This window comes from Hordeum vulgare, chromosome 7H (assembly GCF_904849725.1).
Source record: "Hordeum vulgare subsp. vulgare chromosome 7H, MorexV3_pseudomolecules_assembly, whole genome shotgun sequence".
In the NCBI taxonomy this organism is placed as follows: Eukaryota; Viridiplantae; Streptophyta; class Magnoliopsida; order Poales; family Poaceae; genus Hordeum; species Hordeum vulgare.
In genome coordinates this window covers 67,102,830-67,125,422 of record NC_058524.1, presented here as the reverse complement: position 1 = coordinate 67,125,422, position 22,593 = coordinate 67,102,830, and the positions used below count along the sequence as shown (strand labels likewise).

Here is a 22,593-nt window from a genome sequence, read left to right as displayed (position 1 = left end):
ATAATCTGATCACAAATCCACAATTCATCGAATCTCGACAAACACACCGCCAAAGAAGATTACATCGGATAGATCTCCATGAAGATCATGGAGAACTTTGTATTGAAGATCCAAGAGAGAGAACAAGCCATCTAGCTACTAACTACGAACCCGTAGGTCTGAAGTGAACTACTCACGAGTCATTGGAGGGGCGATGATGATGATGAAGAAGCCCTCCAATTCCAAAGTCCCCTCCGGCAGGGCGCTGGGAAGGGTCTCCAGATGAGATCTCGCGGAAACGGAAGCTTGCGGCGGTGCAAAAGTATTTTCGAGGCTCCCCTGATTATTTGCGGAATATTTGGGAATTTATAGGTCAAAGATCTAGGTCAGGGGGCGGCCAGGGAGGCCACAAGCCTGCCCACCGCCACCTGCCCCTGGTGGCGGAGTGGGGGCTTGTGGGCTCCCTGGAGCCCACCTGGCTTGGCCCAAAGGCCCCCCTGATCTTCTTCCGTTCGGTAAAAAATCATTTCGGGGTTTTTCTTCCGTTTGGACTCCGTTCCAAAATCAGATCTGAAAAGAGTCAAAAACACGAAAAAAAGGAACTGGCACTTGGCACTGAATTAATAAGTTAGTCCCAAAAAAGATATAAAAGGTACATAAAACAACCAAAGAAGACAAGATAACAGCGTGAAACCATAAAAATTATAGATACGTTTGAGACGTATCAGGTCTCCAGATGATATCTCGTGGAAACGGAAGCTTGCGGTGGCGGAAAAGTATTTTCGAGGCTCCCTTGATTTTTTGTTGTATTTTAGGGAATATATAGGCCAAAGATCTAGGTCAGGGGGGCGCCAGGGAGGCCACAAGCCCTGCCACCGCCGCCTCCCCTCGTGGCGGAGTGGGGGCTTGTGGGCTCCCAGGAGCCCTCCTGGCTTGGCCCACAGGCCCCCTCATCTTCTTCCGTTCGGGAAAAAATCATTTCACGGATTTTATTCCGTTTGGACTCCGTTCCAAAATCAGATCTGAAAAGAGCCATAAACACAGAAAAAACAGGAACTGACACTTGGCACTGAATTAATAAGTTAGTCCCAAAAAGATAAAAAAGGTTCATAAAACATCCAAAGATGACAAGATAACAACATGAAACCATCAAAAATTATAGATACGTTTGAGACGTATCATGGAACTCTAAAGAAACTAGGTGATCCCGGAGTGCCCACTATACCTTGCTCCATTAAAGGAAACTACGTAAGAACTACCTTATGTGACCTTGGAGCCGGTGTTAGTGTTATGCCTCTCTCTCTTTATCGTAGACTTGAACTGGATAAGTTGACACCCACTGAAATCTCTCTTCAAATGGCCGACAAATCAACTGCTTTCCCTATCGGCATTTGCGAGGATGTGCCTGTTGTGGTTGCTAACACCACTATCTTAACATACTTTGTTATCTTGGATACTCCCGAGGACGATGCCATGGCTGTCATCCTCGGAAGACCCTTTTTAAACACTGCAGGGGCTGTTATAGATTGCAACAAAGGCAATGTCACTTTCCATGTCAACGGTAATGAGCATACAGTGCACTTTCCGAAGAAACAATATCGAGTACATTGCATCAATGCTATCGAAAAAACTTCATCGATTCTTATGGGGAGCTTTGAATGCCCTATTCCTCGTGTCAAGATGAAGTATGACTTGCTCGTTGGGGAGATTCACATCCCCATTGAGGTGACTTAGTGACTATTCAAAAATTCTCCGTTCTCTTTTGCGATTCGAGAAAGTTTTGTCGAGGGGATTTGATCAACCCCATTGACGGATTTCTTTCGATGACCATGAAATGGATGAATCAAAGAGTCACATACCTCTGTTTTAAGCTTTCACTTTCTGTTGCTTAGAATAAAAATTATAGATTTAGTTTAGTTTTCCCTGTTTTCTGTTTTAGCGTCTCGGAGAAAAGTACCCCGAAAATAAAAGTTCTCCGATGGTCGTGAAAATCAAATATGATTTTTTCTGGATTTTTTGAAAATACAGGGACTGAGAGCTGGCCTGGGGGCCACACCAGTGGGCCACAAACCCTGTAGCCGCGCCCCCTGGCCGCGGCTACCAAGCTTGTGGGGCCCACAGGGACCCCCTCCACTCATTCCAGCTCCCATCCTCTTCTTCTACCTCTAGAAAAAAATTGTTTGGCACCTCAAACCCGTGTTCTTGCTCATTTGGCTGTTATTTTCGATCTCCTTGCTCAAAGCAACATTCTCCGAACCGTTTTGGGGAAATTTCTCCTTGGTAAGTGACTCCTCCATTGGTCTAATTAGTTTCTACTCTAGTGCTTTATCCTTCGTGTATTCTTGCTACCTTAGTGACCCTGTTCTTGAGCTTGAAATGTTGATTTTAGCTGGTCCCAAGTAGTTTTAGCGCGTGATACGGTCTCTAGGCACTAGTAGGAGTAGTTGCTACAAGGTGTGGTTGGTCTTTATTCACTTTTCTCTTGAACTTCAAAAATTTCAGCAAAAAGAAATTATGTTCAGGAGGAAGTTTCATGGTGGTTCCTCAAGTAAGAAGGGTCCCCGTCTTTCTATTCGGGAGCCCGATCCTTATCAACTAAGGGACGCACCTGTACAACCATGTGAATGGCCTTCCGATGAGTTCATGATCGAAGCAGGCTTCAAGGATGAGTTTGATACACTTGTCCGCAATGTCGGGTTAGAAGAATTCCTCCCAGATAAATGTGAACAGTATGCTATGCTCACTGCCTCTTTCGTGCGTAGATTTAAATTTTCAGTTGGCCGTGACTCATCCATACTGTTTGATCTATATGATAAATCCTACACCATGGATTTGGAGGATTTCAATAGGATTTGCAAGATACCCGATGGGGGTAGTCTTAATGATCCGGCTAAGTCTTCGGTTAGAGATTTTGTCTCTAGTATAACTGTTGGAGAAACTCGAGACATCACGCAAGCTACCATAGGAAGCATTCATTTCCCTGCCTTGCACTACTTTGCCCTCTTCATAGGTAGATGCATTAACGGCAAGGTTGAACATTGTCACCTATGCGCATCCGACCTGAGTATCCTTAAGAGTGCAGTGACGGGTGACAAAAGCTTCAACATGGGAGCTATTATAGCAAGGAGGCTGAATAAGAATGCTATTGATGGGGATTTCTTTGGCGGGATCTATGCCACTCGCATAGAAAATTTTCTTGGAGTACCCATCCGCGCAGGAGATCCCCCGCTCCATACAGCTTTCCTTGACCGCGTCGCTATGACACGCTATCAGTTCCTTGAGAGGGATGATGAATCCCTCCTATACCGATTGATATTTAACCGGCAATGTGTTTTCCATATTACCCTTCCTGCTCCTGCTTTCTTTGACTTTCAGGTAAAACATAGATATTACATAACCAGAGGAGAGGCACAGGAGTATTAGAGGGAGGCGAAGGCTGCTCATCTCCGTGAGGCAGCTATTCAGGCAGTGGCTGCAGCGCTCCCGTATAATCCTGATTATGATTTTGGGTTTCGCCAGGACCGTCCTTGGGAGTAGACCAAGCTAGGCCAAAAGCCTAAGCTTGGGGGAGTACGTGTTCTCACCAACCTTACATTCTTGCTTATGCTTTCACTTTGTTAGTCGGTGTTTACACTTTGCCACTGTATCATCCATGCTAGTTTATTTTCTTTTTCTCCTTTTATTTTCGTGTGTTTGTCTAGTTTGAGAAAAACCCAAAAACATTTCCTTTCTTCTTTTGCTTGTTGGGAGCTTTCCCGTGTAGATAGTTTTCTTTTTCTTTGAGTCGAGGTAGAAGACCATGGTTACAATGTTTAGTGGCTCTCGCATGCATACATGTTCATTTGTTAAAGAGCCATATTACTTTGTATTCTCCTTTGTGTTTGCCTGCAGATTCAGCTTAGTCCAATGCACGAGCACTCTTATTATTGTTCACATCGTTCGATCGTGCAAGTGAAAGGCAATAATGATGATATATGATGAAGAGACCGAGACTGGAAAAGCTTGTATGAACTCTATCTATTTTGTTTTTGTAAATATGACTAGCTTGTCGTCCCAGATTCAGATTTGTTGAGAGACAACCATGTTTGCAATGACAACTTAGAGATCATAGTTTCTGATGCCATGCTTAATTAGCTAGGAGCTTATAATGGTTTGTCTTGAATGCCAACATAGATTTTGAGATGACTATGATGTAGTATGATAGGATGGTATTCTCCTTTGAATGATTCAAGTGGCTTGACTTGGCGCATGTTCATGCATGTAGTTGAAACAAAATCAACATAGCCTCTATGATGTTCGTGTTCATGGTCATTTATATCCTGCTCATGCTTGCACTCAATGTTAGTCAAACTCATTGCATCTTGATGACTGTTGTCGCTCTCTAGTTGGTCTCTTCCCAGTCCTTTGCTAGCCTTCACTTGTACTAAGCGGAATACTGCTGGTGCATTCACTTCCATAAACCCAAAAGTTTTTCCATGAGAGTCCACCATACCTACCTATTTGCGGTATCTACGTGGCGTTCCAAGTATATTTGCATGTGCCATTCTCTAAACCTTCAAGAAATAATCTGTTTTGCTTGCCCGAACCGCTCATGTGGTGACAGGGGGCTATTGGTATCTTCCATGTTAGGCGTGTTATCCTCGACATGTGTTTATTCACTGTCATTCACGAGAAAGGGGCCGGTAATTGGAATGCCCAGTTCCACGCTTAAATTGAAAACATAACTGTAAAACAAGACTCCCCCCGGATTGATGTTAGTATGGACGGTACCCGAGGATTCGGCTAGCCGTGGAGTGTGATTGATTGGTGGTGGGGGAGTTAAAACTTTAGTTTTCTGTTTGGGAACCGCCTATAGCATGAGTAGCATGGAAGATATTGAGAACTCTTGGTCATTGCGTTGACAATGAAAGCATGCCATCCAAAATTATTATCTCTGTTTTCAAAGCTTGAGCTCTGGCACCTCTGCAAATCAATGCTTCCCTCTGCGAAGGTCCTGTCTATTTATTTTCCTATTGAGTCATCCTCTTCTTATATAAGCACCAATTAGAGAGCACCTCTGTCATTCTTATGCTTTGCTTTTGATTGATATTGAGTATGACTATGACTGGATCTTCGTTGCTATGAATTACAATGTTTAGTCAGCCCTTGATCTTTGAAAGTGCTCTGCATTTATGTTTTGCGGTCTCAGAAAGAGCTAGTGAGATACCACCTATTCATATTGCTTCATGCTTGTTTTGATTGAATTGTTGGTATCTAAAACTCATTATTATTTGCTCGCCAGCTGATTATGCCATTGATATTAGTTTACCATGAGACCTATGTGTCACTTGCTTATGTGGTTAACTTGTGATCTTGCTGAAATTCTGGTTATGAGTTAGATATAGTTGCAACAACAAGATCAAACAGAGTTTGTCAAAGTTTTTCTTTCTCTTTCAGTTTGTCAACTGAATTGCTTGAGGACAAGCAAGGTTTTAAGCTTGGGGGAGTTGATACGTCTCCATCGTATCTACTATTCCAAACTCTTTTGCCCTTGTTTTGGACTCTAATTTGCATGATATGAATGGAACTAACCCGGACTGACGCTGTTTTCAGCAGAATTGCCATGGTGTTGTTTTTGTGCAGAAATGAAAGTTCTCGGAACATCCTGAAAATTTACGGAGAATATTTCGGGAAAATCTGAAAAATACCTGCGCAAAGATCCACCGGAGGGGACGGCCGAGTGGGCCACAAGCCTTGTAGCCGCGGCCTCCCCCTGGCTGCGGCCACCAGGTTTGTGGGGCCCACGTGGCTCTGCCGCCCCCAATTCCAGCGCTATTGATTCCCTTTCATCCCGGAAAAAATCAGGAGAGAAGAATTCATCGCGTTTCACGATCCAGAGGCGCCGCCACATCCCGTTCTTGCCCTGGAGGGCAGATCTGGAGTCCGTTTTGGGCTCCGGATCAAGGAGATCGTTGCCCTCGTCATCGTCAACCTTCTTCCCTCTCCAATTCCATGAAGCTCTTCATCATTCGTGAGTAATCTATTCGTAGGCTCGCTGGACGGTGATGAGTAGGATGAGATCTATCATGTAATCGAGTTAGTTTTGACGGGGATTGATCCCTAGTATCCACCATATTCTGAGATTGATGTTGTTACTACTTTGCCATGATTAATGCTTGTCACTAGGGCCCGAGTGCCATGATTTTAGATCTGAATTTATTATGTTGTCACCAATATATGTGTGTTTTAGATCCGATCTTGCAAGTTGTAGTTACCTACTATGTGTTATGATCCGGCAACCCCGGAGTGACAATAACCGGAACCACTCCCGGTGATGACCATAGTTTGAGGAGTTCATGTGTTCACCAAGTGCTAATGCGTTGGTCCAGTTCTTTATCAAAAGGAGAACCTTAATATCCCATAGTATCCATTTGGACCCCGCTGCCACGGGAGGGATGGACAATAGATGTCATGCAAGTTCTTTTCCCTAAGCACGTATGACTACACACGGAATGCATGCCTACATCACATCGACGAACGGGAGCTAGCCACATATCTCTCCGTGTTATAACTGTTGCATGATGAATGTCATCCGACAATCACCGATCCATTGCCCACGAGTTTGTCCCACTGCCACTGTTACTTGCTCTGCCGTTACTACTGTTGCTGCTACTATTACTTGCTGCTACTGTTACTTGCTGCTGCTGTTACTTGCTTTGTCCTGCTGCTATTGCTACTACTGTTACTTGCTACTGCTGTTACTTGCTACTGCTGCTACTTGCTATTGTTGTCACTGTTGTTGTTCCTTGCCATTGTTGTTTCTCGTTACACTACTACTACCTGCTACAATACTTTTTTGGCGCCGTTGACAGGGAGGCATCAAGTCGGGAATAGTTGCACGTCAACAACTCTTTTCTGGCGCCGTTGATACTTCAGTTAGGAATAATCTGCCGTCAACAGTTTCTTTCCTAGCACCGTTGCTATCATACTACCTTTGCTGCTTATATCCTGCTTGCAGATACTAATCTTTCAGGTGTGGTTGAGCCGACAACTCAACTGCTAATACCGGAGAATATCCTTTCACTCCCATCGTGTCGAACCAACAAATTTGGGTTGAATACTCTACCCTCAAAAACTGCCGCGACCCCACACGCTGGTGGGCCATTGCAAGACAATTGCTAATTGTTGAGCAACTGAAAGCAGTGCCATCTTTAGGAAAAGTTGAAGCATGAACTATATATTTTTGGTCCAAGCGTCTAATACACACAGTACTACATAGGTAAATGGTTAAAAATGCATGTGATTGACATACATGACTTGATAGGATGGCATAGTTTTAATAGATAGATTAAATACAGAAAAAGAAACACGCATGATTTAATGAGGCAAACATTATTTGCATGCATAGTTTAATGCAAAAAATATTACTTACGACTACATGCATGGCCTTGATGCCACTCAATTTTGAGGTTTTTACCAAACTACTCTCAATAACCAAGGTAACATGGAAGCATCCATGTGCAAAGAAATCTGGTAATGGGTCAGTTATATATACTCAAATGATTTTATATTAGTTTATAGAGGGAATACAATATATTTTCCAACAGGGCCGGTGGTGACATATAAAGCTTCTCATTCCATAGTTTTAGTGATGTTGCAACTCTATGTTGTTGTCGACTACATAACTTGGACCACATGGGCTTCCATCGTCTTTGGGCCACGAGAACAAGGAGGATTTGGTGCATCATTTTTTTACTCCGCCTACTCTCTTCCTCCTCCCAAATCAGTTCTCCACTACGTTGATTACCGCGTGTCCTCTCTTGTAGTCGCATCACCTTTTAGTACCTTGTTGGTTTAGCCATTGTTGGAACCAATGGGGGGAATGTATATGATGGTATCTGGAGGTCTCTAACCATGGGCGGATTCAGGCCTCAGACAGCCCGGATGCCGGCCCGATGCGTGAGGCCTATCCCCTGCTAAAGTACGAAGGTTGTCTGGGCCTAGCCCATTCTTGGGTCCGTCGTTGTCTCTAACGAGTGTGGACTTGCTTGCTTTGTAAAACCGTTGTGGAATTTTCTTGCAAGGGGGTAGTTTTTTTTTGCATCGAAATCTCAGAGCTTTATTGATAAAAGGTGTTTGCTGGGCAGTCAGCCAACAGGCTGCTCATCAGAAAACTAAGAGTTTCGGTAAGCCAGCTCTCGGTAGCACTGCTAGTGCAAGCACGCTTGGCACATAGATGAGCTGGACCGTTCGCTGCTCTTAATACATGCTGAATTACAAAAGAGGAAAAAAATAAGAGAAAGCGCTTCAATCTCAGAGAAGATAGCAGCCACGACGGAACGTCCATCACGGCGATCATGCCAGAGATTTACAACCTTCAAGCAATCTGTCTCCATCACCACTTCAGAAAAACCACGAAGACTTGCGAAAATTACTCCTTCGCGCAGGGCCAGAGCTTCGACAATGAGGGGATCAGTCACCCCGATTTGAGGCTTACCCCATGCACCCAACAAGGAGGTAGTTGGAGCAAGCCTAATGAAGAAAGGAACCAACAATGTTCCTCTACAGAACGTATTTTCACATCATATGTGTAGATTGAGATTTATATTGGGGTTTCCAAATCACTAAGGCCTTGTTTGGTTTAAGCCCGATTCACATGTATCAATCAGGTATTTGTCATGACCCTACATGGAATAATTCCCCGCCAAAGGCTCGTTTGGTTTAGACTATGCGTGGATTTTCTGTTGGTGAACGTCGCATGGGAAACAAAAAATTTCCTACGCGCACGAAGACCTATCATGGTGATGTCCATCTACGAGAGGGGATGAGTGATCTACGTACCCTTGTAGATCGTACAGCAGAAGCGTTAGTGAACGCGGTTGATGTAGTGGAACGTCCTCACGTCCCTCGATCCGCCCCGCGAACAATCCCGCGATCAGTCCCACGATCTAGTACCGAACGGACGGCACCTCCGCGTTCAGCACACGTACAGCTCGACGATGATCTCGGCCTTCTTGATCCAGAAAGAGAGACGGAGAGGTAGAAGAGTTCTCCGGCAGCGTGACGGCGCTCCGGAGGTTGGTGATGACCTTGTCTCAGCAGGGCTCCGCCCGAGCTCTGCAGAAACGCGATCTAGAGGAAAAACCGTGGAGGTATGTGGTCGGGCTGCCGTGGAAAAGTCGTCTCAAATCAGCCCTAAAACCTCCGTATATATAGGTGGGAGGGAGGGGACCTTGCCTTGGGGCTCAAGGAGCCCCAAGGGGGTCGGTCGAGTCCAAGGGGGGAGGACTCCCCCCCCCCCCAAACCGAGTTGGACTTGGTTTGGTGGGAGGGAGTCCCCCTTCCTTCCCACCTCCTCCCTTTTTTTTTCTTTCCTCTTGATTTTCCTTTCCTTGGCGCATAGAGCCCTTTTGGGCTGTCCCACCAGCCCACTTAGGGCTGGTGTGCCACCCTCAAGGCCTATGGGCTTCCCCGGGGTGGGTTGCCCCCCCCTCCCCCGGTGAACTCCCGGAACCCATTTGTCATTCCCGGTACATTCCCGGTAACTCCGAAAACCTTCCGGTAATCAAATGAGGTCATCCTATATATCAATCTTCGTTTCCGGACTATTCCGGAAACCCTCATGACGTCCATGATCTCATCCGGGACTCCGAACAACATTCGGTAACCAACCATATAACTCTAATACGCATAAAACAACGTCGAACCTTAAGTGTGCAGACCCTGCGGGTTCGAGAACTATGTAGACATGACCCGAGAGACTCCTCGATCAATATCCAATAGCGGGACCTGGATGCCCATATTGGACCCTACATATTCTACGAAGATCTTATCGTTTGAACCTCAGTGTCAAGGATTCATATAATCCCGTATGTCATTCCCTTTGTCCTTCGGTATGTTACTTGCCCGAGATTCGATCGTCAGTATCCGTATACCTATTTCAATCTCGTTTACTGGCAAGTCTCTTTACTCGTTCCGTAATACAAGATCCCGCAACTTACACTAAGTTACATTGCTTGCAAGGCTTGTGTGTGATGTTGTATTACCGAGTGGGCCCCGAGATACCTCTCCGTTCACACGGAGTGACAAATCCCAGTCTTGATCCATACTAACTCAACTAACACCTTCGGAGATACCTGTAGAGCATCTTTATAGTCACCCAGTTACGTTGCGACGTTTGATACACACAAAGCATTCCTCCGGTGTCAGTGAGTTATATGATCTCATGGTCGTAGGAATAAATACTTGACACGCAGAAAACAGTAGCAACAAAATGACACGATCAACATGCTACGTCTATTAGTTTGGGTCTAGTCCATCACGTGATTCTCCTAATGACGTGATCCAGTTATCAAGAAACAACACCTTGTTCATAATCAGAAGACACTGACTATCTTTGATCAACTGGCTAGCCAACTAGAGGCTTGCTAGGGACGGTGTTTTGTCTATGTATCCACACATGTAAATGAGTCTTCATTCAATACAATTATAGCATGGATAATAAACGATTATCTTGATACAGGAATTATAATAATAACTATATTTATTATTGCCTCTAGGGCATAATTCCAACATTTTCCACGCGTCAAACCACCCCGTTCCACTCTAATCCACTGGGTAAACAATAAGGACGCTACTACAAATCAATTTGCGTTACAACACCGACGGTGACAATGCAAGTGGTCGGTGTTGCCTCTTCCTGCTCGCAACAATGGTGGTGCGCCATGACAAGGATCAACAGCTGGTGGTTGCGACTCCCCTCGCTCGCAGCAACATCAACTAATTGCAACGGGATTGCAGTAGGTGTTGGGCGCCAGCGAAGAAGCCTTCACACGTCGTGGGCACCAGCGAAGAAGCCTCCGCGCATTGTCGACACCAGACACAAGTCCCCGCTGCAGTCACCGTCCCCTAGAGCGTCCCCGCCCGGCGCCAAGGTATGGGTGGTCGTCGGGGCGCGTACCACAACCAGCCCGCGTCCGAGCAGCAGCCTCCATCCCGACGGTCGTACGCCGAGCCCCGCCTATTCGCAACAACGGTGGTTGGTGGTTGGTGGTCGGTGTTGCCATGGAAGCCTTTCCCTCTCGTCTGTGAAGAGCGAAAGATGAGGAAAAGAAAGATATGGACGTGGAGAACGTGTGGAGGGGAGTGAAGATAAGGCCGAGGGAGGGAGGAAGCGACGGACTGGTCCACAAGGCCACATGTCGAAGAGGGGACAAGGTTTACAAAAACGAAAGATCAGTCGGTTGAAAATAATCCTTTTCCAAACAATAACCGCCTTGGAGTCATGGAACGATTCCACGGTGAAGTATGAGGGTAGGTTCTCCCAATCCACGTATGGATCAATTCCACTAGGGGACTGATTTCCCACTAAGGCCTTTCCGGTTGCATGACAAATGGACCGAGTTGACGTGTATTGGCAGGGATTAAATCCCATCTAGGTCAAATTCTTCTTAAATCCCCTCCAATCCACTCCAATTCACATGAGGAGTGGCTTAACCGAACAAGGCCTAACCAAACAAAGCCTAAAAGGGATTTATATGGATTTGGTTGGCGGTTTAAACTGATAGGGTATTTATACCAGTCATCAAGCACTCATCATTATGTAAGTGAAATTACCCGTTGTAACCTCACCATGTTTGTTAGAAAGAATTCTTCATATCGAACTCACTTTGCTACGTTTGTTAGAGAGAAATCTTTGTATCGAACCCTAATTTACGCCCTGTTTGGAACTTCGTTTTCACTTTAAATACCCTTGTGAAAAATACAGGCCACTGTTCGTCATTTTCGTTTACACCCACGAATTGCTCTTGGCCTAAGTTACACCCCGGAAGCAAATTGCTCTTGCCCTAAGTTACACTCCGGAAGAAAAATACATGTGTACTCTTTTTGTACCTAAATAATTACTAGTAAGTATGCACGTGCAACGCACGTCTCAACTAATATTATAACCATACATGATAATTATGAAAATACTCTCTACATTCATAAATATAATATGTGTTTAATATTTCAATGTAGACCACATACGATCTTAAATAAGTGAGGAACTTTTTCCATCCTTGCTTGAAGAATATAAGACCATCGAGTGGGGTGTCATACTCAGTCCTATGTTGCACTTGAAGCTAATTGAACTATGTACGACAAAATACAAGACTAAATGGGGGAAAATACACAACAAATATGTCCCAAAAAAGGACCAGCTACTATGTGAACCGAGTTCCAAAAATAATTGACAACTCTGAAACTTTCAGCTAGAATACAGACTAATGGACACATTATGACAACACGAAAGATGAAATGAGTTCTAGGATAGGTGAAGAGCGGAGAGCAGGTATCTAGCTCTAAGCATAAAACTCAAACACAAATTCCTACGTGTATCAATCTAGTATGGAACACCCTATTCTGAATTTCCATCATAGCAAAAGCACCGCTATGTTTTCGCAAAAATCTTCTCAAGCTAAAATCTGCCCATCGAAAAGCGGCAAGTATCCAATGGAAACACGTATCATAGCTGGTAAAAAAACATGTCATTTTGTCTACTAATACATTCAAGGATCACTCGAATGACAAATTGACAATAGAGAGGATGACAAGAGTGGTAAATGAATAGTCATTTCTCTTAGTTCCTCTCAGGCTCGCCTGGTTTGACAGGCTGACAAATGATCAGTTCCTCAAAATCAGTAATACTGAACACATATCCATCTCATCATCCTTATGCACGAACATGGAGCATGCCAACTTACATTGGGAGAGAAAAAAAAGGAGAAGGATGCATGTCAAGGGAAGGTTCCAGTTGGTGCTGATGGAAATAGGCTTGATCTCCTTCAGTGTAGTGGAGATGGCAGTGCCAATCTGTTCACGTGCATCATCCATATTGCTCACCGATGCCTACAAATTATGGAATGAGATCATATAGTTGAAAAAATAGACTGAAGAACGAATATTGTAAGGACAGATTGTTTTCTAGGTGATATGACTAAAAACACTGATTGACAAAGAGAAAAGAATAAACAAGAGGGTTTGAAGACCTATATATAACTAAGATCTCAGGACAAAAAGATTGAAGAATGATGCATTTGTTGTCTTAACACTTCTACATTCACTTCTGGAAGTGTTCTTATATCCAGATACAACACATGAATTCCCTGTCCCCGCAACATGCGTTCCTGCATGTCGATCTGTAGTAATGGATTGCTGCCATGACCATCCCTTCTGTAGATCCAACTTGTCATAGACGTATTAGTGCAGATCGAGATCACCGTTATCGGATCCGTGCAGATCGAGGTCGTGTTCACCAGACCCATGCAAATCCAACTCTCGATAGGCCTCTTGACAATGGTATAAATTATTGTCCTTTTCTGACTATTTTTCTGGAGCACAACATTTAGTTATATCCATGTTGTCAAAGTGAAACTGCAGATTATTCCTCTTCTGTATGCATTCCTAACAGTTTAGACCGGCCTTGTTATTCTCCTTGTAAGTATAAGGAATCTGTTTAGTCTTGCAAGTTACTCTTTCCCAACACACAACCGCGCTGCTATGAATATTTACTTGCTTCATATACCATACATTTTCTTTTTCATAATGCAACAACTGTTTGTGTTGTAACTAACATGTTTAAAGCACAAATTATTGTTTTCCATGCACCCATTACTAACATGTTTGAAGCACAAATTGTTCTTTTCCATGCACCCATTACAATTTCCTCACACTAATAATATTTTCTGTTGTGTGTGAATAATAAAATTGGATAGAATTTACATATCTATGTGAGAACAGTGTCATTGACTACTTCTTTTTCACACTGGATCAATTATTCCTTGTCTTGCATCTATTCTTAAATATTGCAGCGTAGTTTGTTGGTTCCTATGTTTCTAGATTGTGTCAGAAAAATTTCAGCATGTACACTGGTATTGCTGCAGAGTCCATTTCTATCCTATAAAGCATGCATTCTAAAGGGTAAACATGCATTTCCTTACCCATCCCGCTCTTGGCCATCTATGAGTTGCATGCTTGCATGCATGGGATCGAGGCCACGCACCCCACCCGAACAACCTATGGTTGTTGTTGATTTAGGTGATTTCTCTGCATAATTTTTTTTGTCCAGATTGTAACTTTTTGGTTGATTCATTCACCTTTATAGCTACACAGAATCGATGCACTCAGGGCACTAATAGGTTTCTCCTCAATTAGAATGTTCAGACCATCAAAATAGAGAATGAAAAGTTTTGTAAGCATAAACACAAACACTTGGTGGTCCCATTTTTTATTGGATTATTCTATTTATGCTAGATCTGAGGCATGAATCAACAAAAAGTATGCAGGATCCGAGCTCATTCCATGGGATGGAATAGTGGGCGAGATAATTTATTAATCTTCTATTTGCTTCAAAGGAAAAAAAGAATGATGCTACTTATCTTTCTATGGCCATCGGGCTGAGGGCAAGGTATGGTGTTGTGCATGTCCAATGACGGGAGGAATGAGTTGGCATCAGGGAGCACGGCGACATCAGAGAGGCCCATGCCGCGGCATGCCGGAAGCGGGAGGAACGTGTTGCCTTCACGCACGCGCCCTGGCACCGTCGCGCGCCCGCGCCACAAGGGTCGGCTCCCACAGCTTCACCGCCAGGCCCCACACCCAGCGTCGTCCCTGGCCGCCCATTGCGCCTCGCGTTGCCGCCGATGGTCGATAGAGGAGAGGGACCCCGTAGCCGCCGGTGAAGGCAGAGCCTGTTGCGTCCCGCATGGCCGCCGTTGCTCGATGGAGGAGAGAGACCAAGCCGCTCGTCGACGTAGGCTGATCCTGCCGCACCCCACTCTGCTGTCGCTGCTCGATGAAGGAGGGTTTTGCGCCGCCGGGCGTGTGGGTTCTTTTTTAGCAAGGGGCGGCGGCGATAGGTGCGAGGAGGCAGGGGCGAGAAGAGATGCGGTCATCCTCCGTTGGTGGAGTACGGTCAGTCGTTGAAAATTGCTAAATGCACACCCTAAAACTATTAAATCAGTGATGGTTGTTAGATTAAGATTTGTAAGACTAATCGTACGGTGTTGATCGGTTCGTGCGGTGTTGTGAGACAATTTACTGGGTGCACATAGGAAAGTTCTTGTTTACTTGTGTAATACTTCCTTCGTCTTAAAATTCTTGTTTTAGATTTGTCAAGATATGAATGTATCTACTAGACACATAAATTCCAAGCGCAGCCCTAGGCATATCTGTTCAGTATATCTTGCCGCGTTTGTTGTCCATCTCAATAGAAATACAGGCATATCTGTTCAGTATATCTTGCCGCGTTTGTTGTCCATCTCAATAGAAATACGTGTCGTCTCTTCTGCTATTAACTGTCCGCGCTCACCTGCTGCGTTTTCTTGTAGGGCGCTAATGTAAGCTTTAATTCGTCTCGCATGCTTCTCAGACCAACATAATACACGCAGATCATTGCCTCAACAGGTGTGCCAATGGCGCTAGCCAACCACGCAACGGGGACATCGCCAACCCATCCTGCATCTTCGGCAACAAATCAACCACCTCGTTCTCTCTTCCTATGGTGTTTTGCGTCGATCATTCAGAGGCAAACCCACTGACTGGCAATGTGTAACAAAGATGCAGAGAGCATCCACCAAGCCGTTTGACGAATAACTCGCCGGTTACTAACAAAGACGACATATTAGCTATAGCCTACCATACTATGGTATGATTACCCAGACGAGTCCATGGTTAACATCCTCGGCCACTGTTACTGCCTGAGAAGAGATATCAGCTAGGATTTACCATTGTTCAAGTAATACTGCGAGTTAAAATCCTCGGTATAAAATGACTCGGTTCTCTATATTCCACAATAAAGCACCAGAGAATTGAAATGCTAAACTTGGTAGTACGAAGTTACAACCAAAATGATGCTCTATCTCAGTATGGTCGATCTGGATGGATGACTCCACGTCCTGAAATGAAAACAAGCAGACTGTCAAATATTTGTCTATGGCAGAATTAGACTTAATTTTAAAAAATAAATGTTACAGTAGAAGACAAGCAGAATAAATATGCCTTCTTTTAATAAAACTGCATTCTAGCCAGCTAACACAGTTTAAAACTCAAATTCTCTAATGTCGCATTGTTTAACTATCCAGTATATATTCCTATAAATCAACTAGCATAACAGGTGACCAGAGCACTATTCACTAGGAAAGAGGCTGATTTAAGACGTAATATTGCTAACTCTCAACTAGTAATAATGAAAAAGTGGCGCAAACACCAGTGTTTTATACAAGTCCAATGCGCTTCATTCTCCCATCTAGTCCACCACCAGGATACTTAGCTGCTATTTCTGGTTCAAACTCTCACCCACATCACTTGCTGTCGTAATGAATACATATTGCAGAATGCATCCTTAGAAGATGATGAATACAAAGGCAATAAATCACCTAATCTAACAAAACTTATATCCCCAACATTGGCACAAGACAGTAACTCAAGTCATCTGAGTTACTAGTATTTTCTTATTCATTGTCTGACAAGACAGTAACTAAGTCATCTGAGTTACTAGTATTTTTCTTCTTCATTGTCTGACAGTAAACGAGACGATGTGGAAACAAGATGAGGGAATAGGTATGCCATTGCATATAATGTGCATTGACTAATGTAAAGCCGCAAAGTTTGTCCGTATCTCGAGCGTGCCAGATAGTTCCACGCTGACTCTTTGTATGAGTACATAGCCTACATTTGATCATTTTCCTTTTAAATGTCGGGTTCAACAAGAATTTGAAGTATCATTAAATCTCACCCCATATAGCAGCAAGAAATCCAACAAACTGATAAGTTAAACCAGATTCAAATGAGGACAGCTGCTGTGAAATCTGGCTTGATGTGGTGAATTAAGAAACAAAAATATGGTTCAACATGTGTTGAACTAAAAGTCTAAAACCACGACAAGAATTATGGAACGGAGGGAGTACTAATTTGTCATGCCATTTACCAACATGAACTTGTAAAGAGGCAGTATAACTTGAAGATCACGAATGAATTCCCAGAGTTTCCACCAGAAGAGTACTCTCCACGTTCCCTCCATTTCACAATATATGCCCATATTCGTGTTAAGACATGCATGTCGAGGTGAGAAAATCACCAGTGCAGTTATTGCAGTATCTCAAACATATACACTTATTATAATGCTCTGACATGGGTTGGGTGGCAATAAATATATTATTTACTACCATTTATCTGTGTTATGTATGGTCATGGAGTGAAATATGCTGGAAATATAAACTTGTCCAACATGCTCACTACCCACGAACTCGCAAATCGTTGATAACTACTAGGCCTGGGCATTCGGTTTAACCGAACCGATCGGTCCGGTTCTTTGGTTTCTAAAAAATATTCGGTCTTTTTAAACTGTCAACCGATCAGTTCCTAGACAACTAGGTAACCGATTTATTTGGGAGCCGAACTTTCGGTTCGGTCATCGGGTTTAACCGAACACAACCCAAGTCCTCGATCACGAATTATTTAATATACCATGCATGCACATCTCTGTACATGCAACAGTTCAAATGACAACGATGGCTACATGCATGCTAGCTTTATTGTTTTGCCGATGCATCCTTTCTCAGTAGGAAGTCGATGTGGTACTAACACGTGAATGCACCACTTCCCTGTGCTACAGAACTAGTATTGTGGGCTAATTGATAGAATGATTTTGGGAAGTATTAAACGTGTGGGCCAAAAGAAAAAAATTGAAAGTTGAAAAAGGCCCAAAGAGGCTGAGAGCTACATTGGGGATGACTTGCACAACTCGGTTGGGGCAGCGAGAATACGGTAGAGTGAATGGTGCTTTGTAAATTCGGGTTTCCAGGTTAATTATGTGTAACAACCGAATTTACCTAGCTAATTTCGGTTCTGTATTTTTCATGACCGAAATAGGAACCAATTTTTTCGGTTTAGGTCCTTTCGGCTTCGGTCCCGGTTCTTTCGGTTCGGCACATCGGTCCTCGGTTAATATGCCCACCTCTAATAACTACTCCCTCTGTCCCATAATATAAGTGCATGTACAATGGTTGATAAAATAGTCTGCTCTTAAGTCTTGCATGTAATTTAGAGATGACAAAAAAATTGTCTTACATTGGGTCATCTCTTAGCCTTATCTTCAATAACTAGCTATTCCTAAAAAGGTGGTGAGACATATTGTGCTAAGAGATCATCTCTTGTCTTCTCTTAAATAAGAGAAGACAAACCTTTTCTTATGAGTTCTCTCTCCTCCACCTCATCATTTATCCTACATGGCATTTTTAAGATGACACCATTGTACACATTGTGGGACGGAGGGAGTACAAAACAAGTCATCCTGTGTGCTCACTTTGTTCCAAACAGTCATCCTATTCTATGAATTCCAAAATGACCCACCAGCCGAAACCACCCAAGAACTGAAATAGCGTTTGCATGAGCAATTTGGACCAAAGTGAGCACATTCGACGAGTTGTTGTGTACCAATATCAGTTTATGAGTTCATGGATTAAAGTGAGCATGCTGGACAAGTTCTTGCACCACCCGTTTCACTCTATGGTCATGTCATTCAAGTATTTGATGGATTTTGTGCATCCTTGGTCTATGGTCATGTCATTCAAGTATTTGATGGATTTTTGTGCATCCTTGGTCTATGTTCTAAGGGCACACACAGTGCATAAATCTACATTACTACTCCCTCCGTCTCAAAATAAGTGTCTCAACTTTATACTAGCTTTAGTACAAATTTGTACTAAAGTCGAGACACTTATTTTGGGATGGAGGGAGTATATGCTAATAGTTTCACCTAATCTAGGTAAAATCATGCATGTAACTTTCCTGAGCACAAAGTGCCAAAGTATGTACAAGTGGGCCAAACCATTAAATAACCAACTACAGCTTCTCTGTGGTAACACACTCCTCCCAGACAGAAGCATATTTCCCCATCTCATATTCTCATGTTCTCTCTCCCTCACACCTCAAACATTCTCAGGTTTCCCTCAAAAGAAACACTCTCAAATTTGATAGTAAAAACTAGGCATGGATCTTGGTGAAGGTCAAAGGATTTGAAAACAGTACCCTGCAGACAGCAAATGTTTCATACAAGAGGAAATATGGAGCTTTCAGAATTTGGTCATGATGGCAAACCAAGGAGAAAGAAGATGAGCAGCGCCCTAGTTCTGAGAGGTGGAGAAGATTCTGAATAGGAGTGGTAGTGGATCGCATCATAATATGGTGGCGGTACAATGGCTGCAACTGTCAGGCGGCGCCACGAGCAATCGTGGAAGTGCTCTAGTGTCCTGTGTTGAGCATGTCTCATGTTCTTGATGTGGTCTTTCTTCCCAGGAACATACTCATGGTTGTACTGCTTCGCTGACTTGGCTTCTCTCTCTTGCAGCGCCAGCTAGCAGGCAGGAGGAGAGGGCAGCTGCGGCGTTTGGAAATGGCGATGCTAGGGTGGCCGGTAGAGGTGCTTGGTTTGGGATGACTGCTTCGTGCGTGAGGCAGGGAAAAGCGAACATGAGTTTATGCCCTTTTTCTGAACTACAAACCAAATTGAATTATAATCACGAAAATCATCCAGAGGTCAAAACTAGACAGGGACTCTCAAAATTCTAGTTATGCTCCGATTTTGATAAATGTATAGTTGTTTTCGGTTAACTTGACAAGTCGAATCAGTCTTGAATTTTTCATGCAACTTACAGTTAACAAAGTGAAATTTTGGTCAAATTCTTACGACTTGTGTCAAGGTTTAGCCTTCATAGTTTCTGGGATATTTTCATGTGTGTGAAGTGGGGCTTGGACTCTCATGTTGTGACAGAGGGACTATACAAGAAAGAATTGCAGCTTCCCAAACTATCTCTTGGAAGAGAGATGTAATCATATGAATCACTCATGTGGGTATTTGAAAAATTGGCAGATCATGTTGCCCATGTATATCTAATTAATTATAGCACTAAACCTGAATACTTATGCTTCTGAATCCAAACGCACATTAATATGTTAAACAACATTATGAAGATATATGGTTACAGCCAAACTAATCAACAGAGGGAAACAATAGTACCAAACACATTGTTACTCCATCCAGCACAGTATTGTCTTTCAGTTCTGCAATGTCCAAATACGAACTAGACTATAAATTTCTGTCATAGTTTATTTGTAATTGTAAAGCCCTATAAATTATCGTAATTTTAACCACTCGGATGTCATTTCCATGTCACTGATACTAACACCATCAAACTCCAAACCGTTCAAGAACTTATAGTTAACGAACTCTTACTCTAACAAGACATCTAGACGATACATAGATCTTTTTAACAGATGGGGGAGGACACATGATATACTCACATCGCAGGACGTAAGGTCAATTGAACATGATGTAAATCTCGGTGAAGGCAATATACTAATGCTTGACCGAAATAAATACAATCTTGTTGCCTTACTGTTAAGATACAGTTTGTGATAATTATATACCATACATAAAAAAATCGTGAATTAGATTAGATGTCATTGAAGTGTCTATCATAAAGTGTTTTAGGAAGGGCCTGGCCAGCGATGCCCACAAGAAAATTACACCATCAAAGTCATCACATTCCACAAAGGACAACCTACCACTCTACCATTCTCCCTTCGTGTCACATTACATGTCAATTAAAATGTGCTTCTTGAAATAAAGTATGTATATACTGTAGAAGTATATTTCACAGTGAATCTAGAATTATGAATCCATTCTTGTAGGTGTAGATAGGTTTTCCTATATCCATGGTCATACCTTAAAATGATTAACTGACGTGGATCTAAAACAACATACATTGTGACGCTGAGTGGGCACAGGAGCATTTACAGGGGGAAACTTAAAGAAGCAGAAGAAGTCTATCTGACATACTTAATGTTCAGAATCACGGAAAGAGCTGAGGGATGCACCGCAGAGAGAAAACCAGCAGTTTTTGCTGAACATAATTGATGTTCTTGTTACTACAGTTGGAGAATCGCATATAACATTATGGGTCAGTGTTCATTTCGTTTCAGCTGTACAACCATTTCCGATATGCTAAATTCTCTGACTCATCTAACGAGATTGCATGAATTGCTAAACTAAAATTACTTATCATGTCCAACATTCAAACTGAAATCATATGAACCAAAATGCCATGTACAAAAGGGAAAAGAAGAGATAATATTACATACCTCTGCAACAAAGGAAAGAAGCATCGATGGCCTGTTGGGACAACATTTACCTCCAGCTACTCGGCCAGAAGGTATGAATGCTATACCCAGTCTTCCAGTTATCCAGGTAAACCACCTTCCTGACTGCCCACCACCCGATCGCCATGACTGCCAGCATTGCAAATCGCTGTGTCTGCAGGCTCTCCACCTTCACCAGCAAGTGTGTGACCACAGCTATCATCAGGCCCACGAGGGTGTACAAGAAACCAACCGCAAACCCCTCCGCGCCGAGCTGCATCCCTGAACCATGGTAGAAGAATACGAGCTTGTTTGGATCTTCTCGGTCCGTGATGAACATGGGCGTATGCCTGATGATCCCGTACATGCCCCCTGACACGCTGAAGAAATAGACGAAGAGCGCCCCGGCCATCCAAAGCTTGCGGTCATGAAGCAGGGTGTCCCCTTCCATGATCCTCTTGATCCCGAATGGGATGGAGATGAGAAACAAGAGGGCGAGCAGGATCATCTGGTTACGGGAGACGAGGGGAGGGCGGACGATGGGGCCGACCTCGAGGCCGGTGCGGGCCTCCACGAACTCGACCATGGAATCGGCGAGGCGGGAGAAGTGGGACTGGTCCATCTGCTCGGAGTCGGCGAGGCGGGAATGCTCCGGGCGGATGAGGCGGACATGGGGGAGGGAGTTGACGCCGAACTGGGAGAAGGAGTGCTGCGACTCGGAGAACTCGATGTCGGCGAAGAAGAGGTCGGAGGAGTCGGGGTTGTTGGCGTGGAAGGAGGCGGAGAGGAGCGCGAACTCGCGGCGGAGCTGGGGGAGGTGGAGGTCGGTCTTGGAGTGGAGCGAGGTGGCGTCGAAGAAGACAAGGACGGAGTAGGGGCGCGAGGCCGACGAGAGGAAGCGGGTGACGGAGGTGTCGGTGAGGTGGACCACCCCCGAGGGGGAGCGGGAGCGGAGGGACTGGAGCTCGCCGACCAGGTCGTTGGCGCCGGCGAAGGCGGAGGCGGCAGCCGCCGCGAGGAGGAGCGGGAGGAGGAGGTGGGGGGAGATCGCCATGGCGATGGGTGGATGTAGATCTGGGGAGGAGACGGACGGGGAAAACTGAGCAGTGACGGAGCAAACAGGGGAAAAGTATGGGAGGAGACCTGTTGCGTGGACCCGTGTGACAGTGCAAGCACTGGGAATAGGCCCGCTTAGATGTTGCGATGGGCCAAACTCTGGGCCTTAAACATTTCCTTCTCTTAAAACATGTCCTTCAATTTGATAAAAGCGAAAATGAGAGCAACTAGTTAGGGTGCATTTTTTCGAAAGCCTTTCAAGGATCACTTCCATGCACCATCACTTGGCTTTTCGGAAGCCTTTCAAGGATCACTTTCATGCGCCATCACTTGGCGTTATACCTGGGCATGGGCAGCCCGTCCCGGCCGGCCCGATCCGACCCGGCTCGAAAATCCCAGGTC

General features: G+C 44.2%; 1 protein-coding gene across 1 annotated transcript; it reads right to left on the bottom strand.

Annotated features, from left to right (window-relative positions):
* Positions 1-15,692: 15,692 nt before the first annotated feature.
* Positions 15,693-22,269, bottom strand: LOC123407762 (probable dolichyl-diphosphooligosaccharide--protein glycosyltransferase subunit 3). Its single transcript, XM_045100964.1, has 2 exons — positions 21,139-22,269; positions 15,693-15,893 (listed from the first exon to the last, which is right to left on the bottom strand). Exon 1 carries the CDS (start codon positions 22,187-22,189, stop codon positions 21,185-21,187), a length of 1,005 nt encoding a protein of 334 aa, XP_044956899.1. The 5' UTR covers positions 22,190-22,269; the 3' UTR covers positions 15,693-15,893; positions 21,139-21,184.
* Positions 22,270-22,593: the final 324 nt, after the last annotated feature.

Coding starts and splice junctions, on each gene's coding strand:
- LOC123407762 (XM_045100964.1), bottom strand. CDS start 22,189: ATGGCGATCTCCCCCCACCTCCTCCTCCCGCTCCTCCTCGCGGCGGCT.